Source organism: Corapipo altera, unplaced genomic scaffold (genome assembly GCF_003945725.1).
Source record: "Corapipo altera isolate COAL_440 unplaced genomic scaffold, ASM394572v1 48b, whole genome shotgun sequence".
NCBI lineage: Eukaryota > Metazoa > Chordata > Aves > Passeriformes > Pipridae > Corapipo > Corapipo altera.
Genome location: NW_020884884.1, coordinates 14,943,151 through 14,957,160, shown reverse-complemented (window position 1 = coordinate 14,957,160; position 14,010 = coordinate 14,943,151). Strand labels below are relative to the sequence as shown.

Here is a 14,010-nt window from a genome sequence, read left to right as displayed (position 1 = left end):
CTGACTCATTCAGTATCATGTGTGAATTCTTTAAGGGGTGGGGGTTTTCAAATGCTTTAAGGTGGTTTTCTTGGATGTGATTGATTTCCATTCCATGTCACACAGTAGTGATTGAGAAAACATCCCCTCCTTTGCCTGTTGAAGTTGCTCCTGAAGTCTCTACTTCAAGTGCAAGTCAAGTTATCGCACCTACTCAAGTTACAGGTATTGTACTTCCTTTTTAGAACTAAAATAAATGAGCTCCTGACACTTCTGTTCTGTGGTATTGCTGAATTACCATAGTGAAGAGAATGTGGCTGTAGAACACAAAGGAATACTCTTGAGAGAAAGTACAGAACAGCACAACAATGAGGGTACTGTCAATAGAGCCAGGACTGGGCCCTCCCAGGATGTACCTGCCATTTTTGTGCCCACATAGAAGGTAAAATTAATAATTCCACCTCAGATTACATGATCTGCAAGGGAAGTCCAGAAGTAAATACATACTTCTTGGATACAAGTCAGGTCATTAGATATTCTGCACATATGTTCATGAAGTATACATGATCATATTCATTAAAGGATGTAGACCTCATGGGATGTAGATCAGCATGTTCTACAGAAAGCAGATAAGGAGTTCCTGTAAGATGTATTTTTAAATGTTCTTTTGATGTTTGTGCTTCTCCTTTTTCTGATGTGTTAGTTGCCTTGTGTACATCTATTTGTCAAGAAGTGAAAATAACAGAAATGCAAGTAATTTGTCTAAATGACGACTGTGTCCAAAAGACATGAATATTGTGCTCTTACTGAACTATGTCGAGAGTTTAATGTGAGACTTCTTTTTGTTTGCTTAGAAATCAACGAATGTACAGTTAATCCTGATATCTGTGGAGCAGGACACTGTGTTAATTTGCCTGTGGGATACACTTGCATCTGCTACGAGGGGTACAAACTTAATGATCAGCAGACAAAGTGCTCTGGTATGAAATGATGCTTTCAAAAATCTGAAATAACCATGCTGTGAAATGCTTGAAATGTAGAATCTGATCAGGGCAAATATCTACAGAGCAGTCAGGAGTTCCTTCCTCTACTGAATGCTTCCAAAGTTCGAACTAGTTTTTTATGTCAAATAAAATTTGCCAGGTACTCTCTAATATAGCCTTCCAGCTGCTCAGAAATGAACATGAATTTAATTAAATTGAATGAAAACCTTTCCCATTGTGACATGAGAGAAAAACTGATTAGGCAAACCATCTCCTCTCAGCTTTATATCAGGTATCTAAAATGTCAGACTGCTAGGAAGAAATACACTTCTCTTTGGAGAAAAAATTAATTGGTACCTATTTCTCAGAATGATCTACCCAGCTATCAGCTCTGCAGCTGGATTAAATCCAGGCATTTTGTTAGGTCATTCCTTTCAGCCTGCTACTGAAAAGAGAAAGTATATCATAAACATTGAAGAAGCACAATAGGAGATCTGCAAAGTGGAGTCTTCATCCCCTTCTAAGCAAGTAAATTCTGGAACAGAAGCTCTACATGAACCATTTCAGATTTGGAAGCAGCTGTATCGGTATCTTTTCTTTATTCAGAGTATACTGGTTCCTCTGTAACTTGGATCAGAAAAAGTGTATTATATCATGTTGCCAGATGATATACTATCAACTTTTCATGCCACCAAAGCTCAGTAACTTCACGCTGTAACACATGCAGTCAGGTGCAAATACAGTATTAAAAGGTAATTTACACAACACAGCCAAATAACAATTTACAATCCCTTTATTTCGTCCAAGTTGTTTTAATGTTCCATGCTTGTGGCTTGGAACATTAAACTGGAACTGTGTTGCACACAGTGTAGTGATTTGAACAGTAATCATGTCACGTTCTTCAGACCAATGCAATATTCTTATAGTCAAGCCAATAAGAGCATTCTTCTCCAACCGAAACTATTTAATGCATCTTTTTTGCATCTCTGAGGGAAAACATAGACTTTTTCAAGTAGTTAAAATAATTACAGGTTCGGTCTTTTCAAATGCATGGCATAGAATGCAGAAAAAGAATCACAACTAAGTATATTATTCTACAGTCTTATGTTTTCATTTCTTTTGTAGATATTAATGAGTGCAATCAGGCACCCCATCTCTGTTCCCTTGGACGCTGTGAAAATACAGAAGGAAGTTTCCTATGTATTTGCCAAGCTGGATTTATGGCCAGTGAAGATGGAACCGACTGTGTTGGTAATTACTGGTCTTCTTTATAGAAAATAAAAAGACAAAAATTAATCAAGAAGCTTATCTAAAGCCCACTAAAGTCCCCTTTTCAGTTTTTTTTACCTCAGTGCCACTGGTACTGGACTGATGCCTGCAAGTGTTTTTAACAGTCTGTCACCAAGAGAGAGGCAGCTCCAATCACTTAAGTAGCTCCTATTACTTTTCAAAATGTTTAGTTGTTGAAAAACAAGAATTTATTTAGTATCATCCTGGTTTAGGAAAATTACCATTTATTAAAATATTTTCTGTTGTGGAAAATCTCCTTCAATAACTAGCAGCTGCAACAAACCATATTTTTAAATATAGCTGCAAACAGCCATGGACTTAACAAAACAACACAAACAGCCTGAATTGGCTGTGGTCATCCTCAGGTTAGCACTGTCTTGGGCACAATATACACACAGCAACACACATTGTGTTTGCAACCACAGGGCTGCTCATAGTCCTTATTCCTATAGCCTGGTTGTTTCTAGAACTCATTCTCTTTGTGTTTACAAGCTGTGAGGTAAAGACTGAACTGCTCTGTAAGAACAACTGTGGGGTTGTGGCTTGCAAAGAGCTTCAAAAAGCCAAACTTACTTAAATGTTTAATTAAAGCAGAGTTTAAAAGAGACACAAGCATTCAGTAATTTCCTGGTGAAGCAGTTTGTGTTCTCTCTGTCATCTGCAGATTTTGATGAATGTTCAAGACCTCATACTTGTGGAGAAGGCTTTTGTATAAACACCCTTGGCTCATACAGATGTGAATATTGTGATAGTGGATACCAAATGAACAGGAGAGGGGAATGTGAAGGTAGGTTTGATCTCTTCACTAGGAGTAATGGTGAAGTAAAATTACCATTTATTGAGAGCACAAAAACAATGCCAAATGTTACTACTGTTTGGAATGGTTAACACTCCCTGCTGTTCAATGGAGGCTTAACACAGAGGGACAGTTCTCAGGGGGTACAATCTTAAACAGGAAGCCTTTGTGGGTACTCTTCAGTCTTTGTTGTTATTTGATGTCTGGAACTGCAATTCAGTTCTTGTTATTTAGATTTAAGATGATGCAAAGGAGTTCCCCCACTACAGACAGAACCATCTTGGGACAGCTATGTTAATGGCTCTCACCATGGAATTACTTAACTTCATTGTTAGTCCTTCCCTGCATACTTTACCAAGTTTCTGTTAAAAAAATAGTTACAACTTTTCCTATTTATAACAGGTAACAAATGATAAGCTGAATTTTTAATATCTGTATCTAGCAGCTATTTCATGTTGTAAGAGATCTTAGAACATCTGACTTAAAGCTTCACATTATTTTTTAGTGTGATATTTTTGCCTTTTTTTCCTTTTTTTTTTTCATTTTCAACTTGAATTGTGAACTTAATGCCACAAGCAGTCATTTCATTTTAAACATAGTTTTGTTCATGCTTTAGTCTCAGTTACATAGGACAGAATAAAATTGCTAACGTGTCAGGTTGCCTAGCAAATAAGCAACTTAGAGCTACCATGGATATATTTGCTGCTCTGAGCATTGCTGAAAGATTCCTCTTTCTATTTTTTATTTATTTAAATGTTTCTCATGCTCCACTTTTACAACTAGTCTTTGCAAATCTTCTCTGTGAGTAGGGAATCTGTGATTAAAATAGGCTAGAAATCAGAATATTACAGTATGTCAAATTCGTTATTAGCTTGTATTTTAAGTAGTGTGGTGGTAGTCCTCTATAATTTAACTTAACAATATGTAATTTCTGAAACCAAATTCTCTGTTGAAAGTTGTTTAAGGTTCCTTAAGGGAAAAACTGTCCTACACTAGATCCATCAAACCAAGGAAATGACACGTTTGGGGAACCGTTACACCATGTCATTACACCTTCACAGTATAGTCACCCTACTGACAGACTTCAGATTCCAGAAATAACTCCTTTCCACTTTCTCCACACTTCAAAACCAAAGGCAAGAATCCTCCAAACTACAGACAACACATATAGTTCACTTACACTTCCTCACTCCATCTTCATTCTGCCCTCAAGTTGTACTCACACAGTCCAGACAGTTCTGAGAACAGGTTACAGCAGAAGTGGATGTTTTTGTTAATTAACTAAAAAAAAATCTCACAGCACTTTCACTGAGAAACTTTTGCAGGTCTGCAGTGTAGTGGCTGAAGAGGCCTGTTGCTGTTTTTATGAGAAAGTATTTTCAGCTGGACAATCACGATTCTATGAAAAATTGTGATTTGCGCACATCCAATGAGTTGTTAAGAGCTGCGTTGTTAAATTCTCTGGGTTCTGTAGCCTTGTCTAGTTAAATTACAAATGTTGGAGACTACTTGACTTCTGTGAGCTAGTTCTCAAAACTAGGAGTGAATTACCCTCTATGATACGTGCTGGAGTAGCAGTCCTTAATTGCAGAAGACAAACCTGTTAGGCCTGGGGCAGGAAAGAAATGGGACCTTAGGAAGCTGGGTTTAGAGGTGACTTTAACAATTTAATTAGTTCTGTGCACTGCATGAAGCAAGTGTTTGGTGGGAAAGGTTATAATTATTGTGTAATTAAAGATCATATTATAAAATGATGCTCATGCATGGGAGCAGACTGCAATGAGACTGCCCACACAGTGTTAATTCCACCATCTTCTGATTGTTGGTCACTTGACAGCAAGTTGTTTTCAAATGTCATTTTTTGTATGCAGTCTCCTTTAGATTGCATATGTATTATTATATGTATTATGGGTTTCTTTGGTGCAGGATAAGAAATTCTTGCTCAGAGCCTAGATAATGAGTTACATGACTTTTTCAGGACCTATCTCTTGTTGTGGGTAAACTAGGAGCTTGCCTGATACAAGTCTCTCTGTTACCCTAAACACAGCCAGCTGTAGTGATGTGGCTTGTGCCTTCTGTCAGACACAATTAACTTCTTCCTCCCTGTAAATGCATTTAATTATCATTCACACAGTTAAATTCTTAGTCCACGTAATACTTACATGCTGCATAACTCTGGAACAATGGAGAATACAAAATTCCACTTGGCTTTTAGAAGCCAAAGTTACAATTTTTATTGTTGTTGCAATGAACTTTCGAAGTCTGACTATAGGAAGAACCTCAGGGCACTTTAATATGTTAAAGGAGTGACATAAGCAAAGTTATTCTTACCTAAGCCAGAAATCTGACATGCTGTATGTTCTGGAAGGCCTACCGAAGATTTGTAGCATAAGAGAAAATTCAGTTTCAGTTGCACATACTTCTCAGAGATGCCCCTTCGCTGGTACAAATCTGTGTGAACTTGTACTTTCCTGTGTCTCTAACAGATGAAGTAAGCAACTCTTTACAATGCATTAGTATAACAGGAGCAGAGTCAGAATAACCAATAACAGAATAACAATACTTCAGTGTTCTGTTACAGCTTTGACCAATATTTCCTTTTATCTTCTCTTTTGAAGACATTGATGAATGCCTGACTCCAACTACTTGTCCAGATACACAGTGCCTTAACGCTCCTGGTTCTTACCAGTGCATTCCTTGCAGAGTGGGATTCAGGGGCTGGAATGGACAGTGCCATGGTATGTTTAGTACTCTTTGTCTCTCCAGTCACCTGTCATCTGTTCTGAGGTGCTGTATTTCATATTCCGTCAGTGCTGCAACCTGATGGCAGCATTGTGCCCTGGATCCCTATTTAATTCAATAATAATTGAAAACAGGAGATTTTTGAAATTACTTTATCTTCTCAGACACAGTATGCATGAGGAAATTGTGTTTTACTGTAGATAAATGAACACTGAATCTAGAATACAGACAATATAATTGTAACTACGAAACAAAATTCTTGAAATAGCAAATATGGAACCAAAAGGGTATTACTATCAGTGAAATACTAGTAGGCTGTTGTTTGGTATTAGCAAACGGAAAAGCATGTGAATGCTAAGACATCGGTGTGACTAGCAGATTTTTCAATAGGATATGGGACTTTGCTTACAAAGCATATTAATGAAACTTCCTAGTTTTCTGTATGTCCAGCAAAATATTAGCATATATTAAAGCACCTTGTCTTACTTCAGGTTAGGATTTTAGGACAGATTTCTCACATTTAACTTTTGTTGATTTTTTTTAAAATGTTGGATTTTTAATTTTTTTCAAATCAATTTTGGCTATTTGAGATAAAGGTAAGAAAGAGGAAATTAATCCATTGGACAAAAAGAAATAATCTTTTGGGTTTTGAATGCCACATTTTGGGGTACTACCAGAAACTTAAATTTAACATCAGTTGTGAAGGATCTGCTGTCTGTTGTGAGTGCTCCTGACCACTTCATGTAGTACATGCCCTATAATTTGTGATAGTTGGAATAAGCATGGTACCTAAAAAGGTGTACAGTATCATACATATAGGGAGTGTTTGCGTTATTGTTGTACGTCAGATTGTCAGTGTAATTCCATAGCTTATTTCCTAATGGCTCCCAGTTGCTGTGATTTGGTTCAGTTCACAAAGCAATCCAAGAGCATTGTTTGGTTGAAATAGCTCTGGAGGATGGGCACCTGCTGTGTTCCACCTGCAAATGTGCTACAGCCAGGTTGCAGTGAAGCATCTGAAAAATGCATGTTGTGGCTGTCAGATCCTCACCACAAGTTTTTGCTATACAGAATACATCTTTTTCAACCACTGTGTTTTCTGAAGAAGGCATACTGTCTGAACAGATCTGCCATGTCATAGCTGCATATTTGGTCTTGTAAATGTGATTTGCTGTGGAGGAATGTATTTCTCGGGTAGTTTCATCAATTTAATGGAGTTGTAGCAAGATATGAAATGTTTACAACAAATTAATGGGCTTCACTTGGCACAGATTACTCCCCACTCATCTTTCTGTTCCTTCCCACCTGCCTGGATCCCTGCTGCCCTTGCGAAGACTGTGGCACGTATACTCTGTTAGAACAGTTTCCTCTTAATTAACTCCTTTTTTGCAAAAATGTTTGTTTAATTCTGTGTTCTTTCTCAATATCAAGCTTGATTTCTGTACCTATTTATAAAAATAGCCTGGTTGAAAATGCCATGGCCTAACTTTCACTTGCTTCATTCTTGCTGACCTGGTTAGTAGGAGCAAAATGAGAGAAGTCATTGCTTTGCTCAGATTTACAAACAGAACTAAGTCATGTCTTGGTTCCAAGTTACTGAAACTTTTTTACTTGTATTACTGCATGTAGTTTCCCTTTTTTCATTTGTTTTATGAAATGTTCTAAGCCTAGACATTCTCACTCACTTCATTAATGATGTGATCAGTTGATTTTTTGTTTATCCTAGACTTACATCATATTGGAAATGAGCCATACACATTTCAGAAAATGTAATGCAGGCAGTTTGTCTTAAATCTGTAGCTCTGCAATATTGTACAGCTTAAATACACTAGAAAGGAAAATATTTCCCATTATCTTTGAAGGATATGTAAGTCCATTGTTCCATAAATTCATTTGTGTCTCTTGTTAATTTAGGTCAGTCGCAGCTCTGCTGGTTTTCCCCAATGCTGTATTTTTTTTACCTCACTTTATTCCTCTGCTTGCACTTTATGCCATAGAAAATCTGCTGTAATGATTCTACAGTTCTTTGATGCCATTTATATTGTAATTTTCCAGGGTTTAAAGCCAGGAACATAGCCACTTTTGTTTCATTAAGGCAAACCAATCAGTTTGCTTCAAACTTGGGTAGAATACCATCAGTTGGAGTTTAGGTGGGAATACCCAATGCATATTGGAAGAAAAAAGTGGCACCTGCGCACCTTGCCTCCTCATTGTCTTGAAATTGCCACTGTCCCAGGTCTTACAATGCATTTGTGTTGTACATGGGACTATTTGAAATAGTTGGTTTTTAAGCTTACTTTCAATCACTGATTTATTTTTCTCTCTCTACATTTGCACATTCAAATAAATTCATGTATCATAATGTATCTAGAGCACACTTCTGTGTGATGATGAACAAATTAAAAAAATAGATTGACAAAGCTCTCTAGATCGCCTCATGTTTGTCATTGTGGTGGATTTTAGAACTCTGTGGTTAACTATCAATATTCAGCTTGTACAGCTTTAAGGACTCCATTAGAAGATATCAACAGGTCAGTGGGGCTAATCCATGTACCTTTAGCCATACTGTAAGGAGCTTCAATAGAATGACTTACAGGTCTGGATTTCGTCTCAGAAGATTTAGATTCTGTTCCTGTTTTTCTGCTGGCATTATGGGGAAGCCTTTTGATCTTTGAGTCCCATCCAAAAATCGGAAATAGCATTGCAGGTTTCTTTTTCAAGCAGATTAGAGAGAAATAGATGGAAATGAATTTGTAAGAAGCAGGTTTGTTGTTCAGCTGGAAGTTTGTGTGCTTGACTGGTGAATTAGGCTCTGTGCCTTTTAACAGATTCTACAATTAGAGCATTGATCATATATGTTAAGAGCAAAGGTTGTGTTTTGTAGAGCAGGCACATTTTGCAGTAGTAGGGATCTGAGAAATTAGCCTTGAAGAAAGGTAACACCTACTGAACTGCCACAGCAGAGCACCTGTGAATCTGTACTGTTGTTTCTGGGAGGATGCCACTTCATCTTCTTGGCAACAGGACATCTTATTTACAGTTAGAGACTTAAGTGAGGAAACAAGAACTGTAGGTCATTTGAAATATGGATGATAATGGTGATTTTGTTTGTGTCTGGGGAAAGATGGGCTTTGTCAAAGTCAGATGGTACAGGAGCTTGTAACGAACCGTGAGTGATAAATACATATGAAGAAAATAGTTACTGCACATATTCACAATAGCTAATAGCAGCTATGATGATGATTTAAAGATGTCTAATCTTTTTCCAGCTTTCCCTGTGATACAGCTGCCTAAATATCTCAAGTGCTTCAAACAATCTGCTGGCTTTTATGTTGATGAGGTTTGTGTGCTTTCTGGTGGTAAAAGACAGGATAATTGGGAGTAATATGATTTCTGGCACATAAAAGCACCAAAAATGTAGTTCTTTTTCTGCATCAGTGAAGCTAAAAAAATACAGCTTTTTCCATACAAACAGGGACACATGCTTGCTGTTGACTACAGCCCCAAAATAAATAAATGAAATTTGAAAATTAAACTTTCATTTTTTTAAGTGAAAACCACTGCTAGGAAAAAAACAGTAATTGTTATTTTAGAATACAGAATTAATTCTAGCTGCATTTATAACAGAATATTTCATTTCTTTCTATACCCAATTTCTGTTTTGTTGATTTATACAAATTGCATTCAGAAGGAATTCTTGAAAATTATTCTTAAATAGTAACATGGCAATTTTCATGTTGACTAAGGAAAGTGGCCCATCTAGTTAATACCCTTCTGTCAGAGAATGATGAAAGTAGGTGTCTAGGGGGTAGCTTATAGAAAAAAAGTTTCTTTCAAGTCCTTCTAAATAAAGGATGGTTTGTGACTGGGAATATTTTTTTATAATCCTGTGGAGTTCTTTGTTCCATATGTAGATTAGCCTTACAAAGGGATCTGAATAAAGTGCAGAAATCCCATGGAAATTCCTCAGGAATTATAGCCATGCTTATGGCAGAATTTGAATAAATTCCCAAGCTCAACTGAAAGGTGGTTGTACCCAAGTTACTTTTATACTTGTGCTTTCTTTCTTTTCACAGATATAAATGAATGTCAGTATGGCAATCTCTGTACAAATGGACATTGTGAAAATCTCGAGGGATCTTTCAGATGTATTTGTGGTCAGGGTTTCAAACTCTCTGCATCAAAGGATCAGTGTGAAGGTAGGAAATAATATGATCAAAATTCATAAGGTTGTACTTACCTTTTAGATAATGTTTTTCATCTTTTTTTTTTTTTTTTGCATCTTCCTTTTAATGGAGAAACACCGGATGTACTACACCAATGCTAAAAACCCCAAAATATAAGAATATGTATTTCCATTTTATGGCTTCCATCATCACATTGTAGATTTTGACGTGTTATAAAGCCAATCAAGAACATGTAGTAATATTTATGTTGCTAAATTGAAATTTCTGCAAAACCCTTGGGATATCTGGCATTTTGGGGGTTTGGGGATGGTGGCTTTTGCTACCTTAATTGCTTTTCTTTCTATTTATCTTTTTTTTCTTCAATGAGGGTGAGTGGAATCAAAAAACCTAGGCTCCTTCCTTTTGAAACTCAACAGTGTTAGTTAACACTGAGCTGCTGCTTGCATTGGTGTCACTACAATTCCAGTGATACATTGTAAGAGAGAGAATTTGGTGTCATATTTCTAAGAACAGTACCTGTACCTCCAAAGTGTCAGTTTCCACATTTCTTCCATGTCTAAAATTCCCGTTGGGACTGCTCCAGTGGAACAAAATTAGGTCTGATGTTGGAGTGAAGTAGTCAGAGAGAACCTAGCATGTGTACAGGAGGTATGAATATTCCTCTCCTTAAGGAGAGGGGACTTGAAACTTCTCCCTAATGGTGAAGATCTGGGACAGTGTCTCCAGGCTGTGGAAGCACACAGAAACTTCTATGTTTCTTGTCAGATGCTGGATTTTCGTCTTTTCCCTTTCCCTCACCCTTCCCTAAGTGTCTCTGTACAGCACCAACACTTGCAGACTTCTGAGTGCTAAAAATGTTACAATAAAACTAAATGATCATTCGTGTAAATTTGTCGGGAAGTTTGAAACAAAACATCAGTGTAAGTTATGTGTCTTGAGTGAGTTAAATGTGCTGTTCAGGACGCACAGCAGACTGGTCTTGGGGAAAATATGTAGACAAAATTTGACTGCTTCCTCTGAGCCTTTCATGGAAAAGAGCCCTTGCCAAACTGAGCTGGCATGTGCAGACTGTTCTCTTAAAGTGCACCCGTACACATGCCCAGATGCTTCATGCAGCCCCACAGCTTTCAATGATCCTTAAATTCTAAACTTCTGTAGTTGTAAAAGACCATTACTTAAGAGGTCAGACTACATATCCATAGCAGAGACCTGAAAAACCTCATTGAGTTGTTTTCTCCTGTTTGAATTGAAGTGTATTTTCAGAAAGACACTCAGCCATGCCTAAATGCTAGAAGTGACTAAGAACATACCATATCAATTTAATTATGGGTTCTTAATGAAGATTTTATAAATAACGGAGGGAAAACAAGCTTCCTAGCTCAAACAAGACATGTGCTATGTTCTGAATTCAAAGTGCCACTCCCCGCCAATACTTTGAGTTTTCCATAGGAAAATTTAACTTTGGTATTCAATTCCATCTGTTAACTCAGGCTGACCCCAGTTTATGAGAACTGAAGCACAGAGGGATTAGCAGTGTTGTGGAAGCAAAGAGACATTTCCCTCCACTTAGATGACTAATACTGTTACAAGGCAAGTATTTTAAGGAGCCTTAATGTACAACTTAACAGGGGAACAGCCTGTCAGTGTGCATCTGAAAACCACACCCTGTTAAAAGGTGATGATCCTGCTGGAAAGTATTTTGTGAGTTTTGCTGACTCACTGAAGTGACTGACTTGTTACCTTTGCCAGATACAATAGAAACAAAAGCAGCTCTCAGGCAGCCTGTGTGTGTATTTGTGAGTCTGTGTGTACCCATTTGGGCACTGAGGGATAAGTTGACACTACAGGAGAGAATGCTGAACACGGTCATCTCAAGGAAAACATGCAGTCTGCAATTTCATATAATTTTGTGCATCATATTGACTGTCTGTATTTGTTAATAAATAAGAACAAGAGAAGCAGTACTGGATATTGGCACTCTACTTTGCTGTTTTGTTCAGAATTGATCTTTGCACCATTTGATTAGTAATGGGTATTTTCATGTGTTACATTTTCACTGTCTCTTCTGCTGCAGATATTAATGAATGCCAGCACCGATCGCTCTGTACAAATGGACACTGCAGGAACACAGAAGGATCTTTCAGATGCATTTGTAGCCAAGGGTACTCATTATCATCTGCTGGAGATCAGTGTGAGGGTAAGCTTAGGGTCTTAAGCTACTGATTCATTTTTTCAGTAAGATCTTGAGTATTTCACCTATAGGCATGAACTCTCTTGAGAACAGAGCAGAAATATGTGTTGCTTCTCTTTCTTTCTCTATAATGTCAACCTTCAGTAATCCCCACCTACACAGCCACATAATTAATGGATTCTTAGAAATAGTCCCTGTCATCTTTCCATATACAAGAAATCGGAACATGTGTTTCCAACAGTAAGACTGGAAAAGCAGTTGACATTATTACTGAAAACAATTAAACCTTTCCAAACCTTGTTGTTTATATTCTGACACAGAGGTTCCATATTATAAAAACTTCTGCCAGCAGATGCTATTCTCATGGGGGCCTAGTAAGTTAAAACTTCTTCTCTAGCTGATTTTGGGAACCCGGAGCCAGCCTGACGATCACATGTGCACTGGCAGGAGAAAGTATATAGTGTAAGATGGGCTCCAGTGGATCTGCTGGAGGTCACAGCTTCCACCGTGACCTATGTACTGAGCACGTAAAAACAAAAGTAAGAGGTGAAAGATGTATGTACAGTAAATGTAGGGAGCAGTGTTGTGTTTCTATTGTGTCTCGAGTAGAACAATTTATTTGTCCAGTAATTGGCAAACTGACTTTTTCTAGTGCATCGTTTCAAAGCAACTCCCTCTTCTCTGTCATTGGCTATAACACCTGATATGGTATGTCTGCTGTACTACTCATGGTCACCTTGTGCATGTAAAATTACTTACTGGTGATCTTCAGAAAAGATTGTAACTCAGTTGCTTTCTTATCTCACGCTAGCAGCAGGAAACTTAACCTCAGTTAAGATCTCACTGTACATGTGGTATTAGCGCATAAAATCTTTTCGGCCTCTAGTGTGCTTTCTGTAACTGCTGATACCATGGAAGATACAGCTTCTTACTGCTCTTCTACCAAATAGTGTTCTGCTGCTAGGTTGTCCTCCATACAGGAAGGCTCACCTTCTCCCTCACAGCAGAAAGTCATGAATCCTCCTCTTCAAGTGAGCCAGGCAAAAAAGCAGTTCCCTCTGAGCCAACTTAATGCTGTTTTCTCGCGACAAACCTATAAAGGACTTTATCATCAGTGATTATACTGGATTGTGAAAATGAGTGACAGCACCTCTTGAAGTTCTCACCAACAAGGAATGAGGATAATCTCATAAAATCTCCGTAGCGCACTGCTACTCTTTGGTACTGACCTATTTGAAGAATACATTTGTGGAAGAATTTAACACAAGCTTTTCAGAATTCCTGGTGAGTACCAGCATCACTTGCATCAGCTTCAAGAAATGTGGGCTGATGATGCAAGGCTTGTGAAACTTGTGTCAAAGAATTTTGCTCTCATCTGGCTTCAAGATCTTCATGAATTGCAGCAGATGCAGAGATACCGTGTCAAGAATCGAAGAAAAATGTGGTGAAAGGGATCATGGCTCTTCCTGCCTCCCAAAGGCAAAACGGAAATAGGAATCATTCCTGACAACTAGTCATCTAGCCTGCTCTTCAGCAGATGAGATTCCAAACTTCTCTTCAGACTGCTTTGGTGCATTTCATGCATCCCAAGAAGTCATGGTAACTGTTGCAGCTCTCCATCACCTGGCCTGTCAGGATCATGGTCCATGCTTTATTTTCAACTTTTTCTTGATCTTGTTCAAAGGCAGTTTTCAAGACAAAATAATTTTGGACTCTTCAAAGCAAAAGAAGAGGGATTGGATCAAACAAGGAAAAACGTTAAAACTGCTCCCTCACCCCAGAATCTTTGCCTCATTTGCAAGTCTGCAACCAAATCTAGAGCTTCTCCACCCAGTGACAGAG

General features: G+C 37.9%; 1 protein-coding gene across 9 annotated transcripts in view; it reads left to right on the top strand.

Annotated features, from left to right (window-relative positions):
- Positions 1-14,010, top strand: part of LTBP1 (latent transforming growth factor beta binding protein 1) — a 192,850-nt gene that overhangs the window by 128,809 nt on the left and 50,031 nt on the right. For 8 of the 9 annotated variants that reach the window (XM_027641572.1, XM_027641576.1, XM_027641575.1 and 5 more), the window contains 7 exons: positions 106-204; positions 834-959; positions 2,088-2,213; positions 2,917-3,039; positions 5,667-5,786; positions 9,867-9,989; positions 12,052-12,174. In XM_027641572.1, the coding sequence (XP_027497373.1) occupies positions 106-204; positions 834-959; positions 2,088-2,213; positions 2,917-3,039; positions 5,667-5,786; positions 9,867-9,989; positions 12,052-12,174 (840 nt within the window). The remainder of the gene's footprint in view (positions 1-105; positions 205-833; positions 960-2,087; positions 2,214-2,916; positions 3,040-5,666; positions 5,787-9,866; positions 9,990-12,051; positions 12,175-14,010) is intronic. The other variant, XM_027641571.1, reaches the window with a different exon arrangement.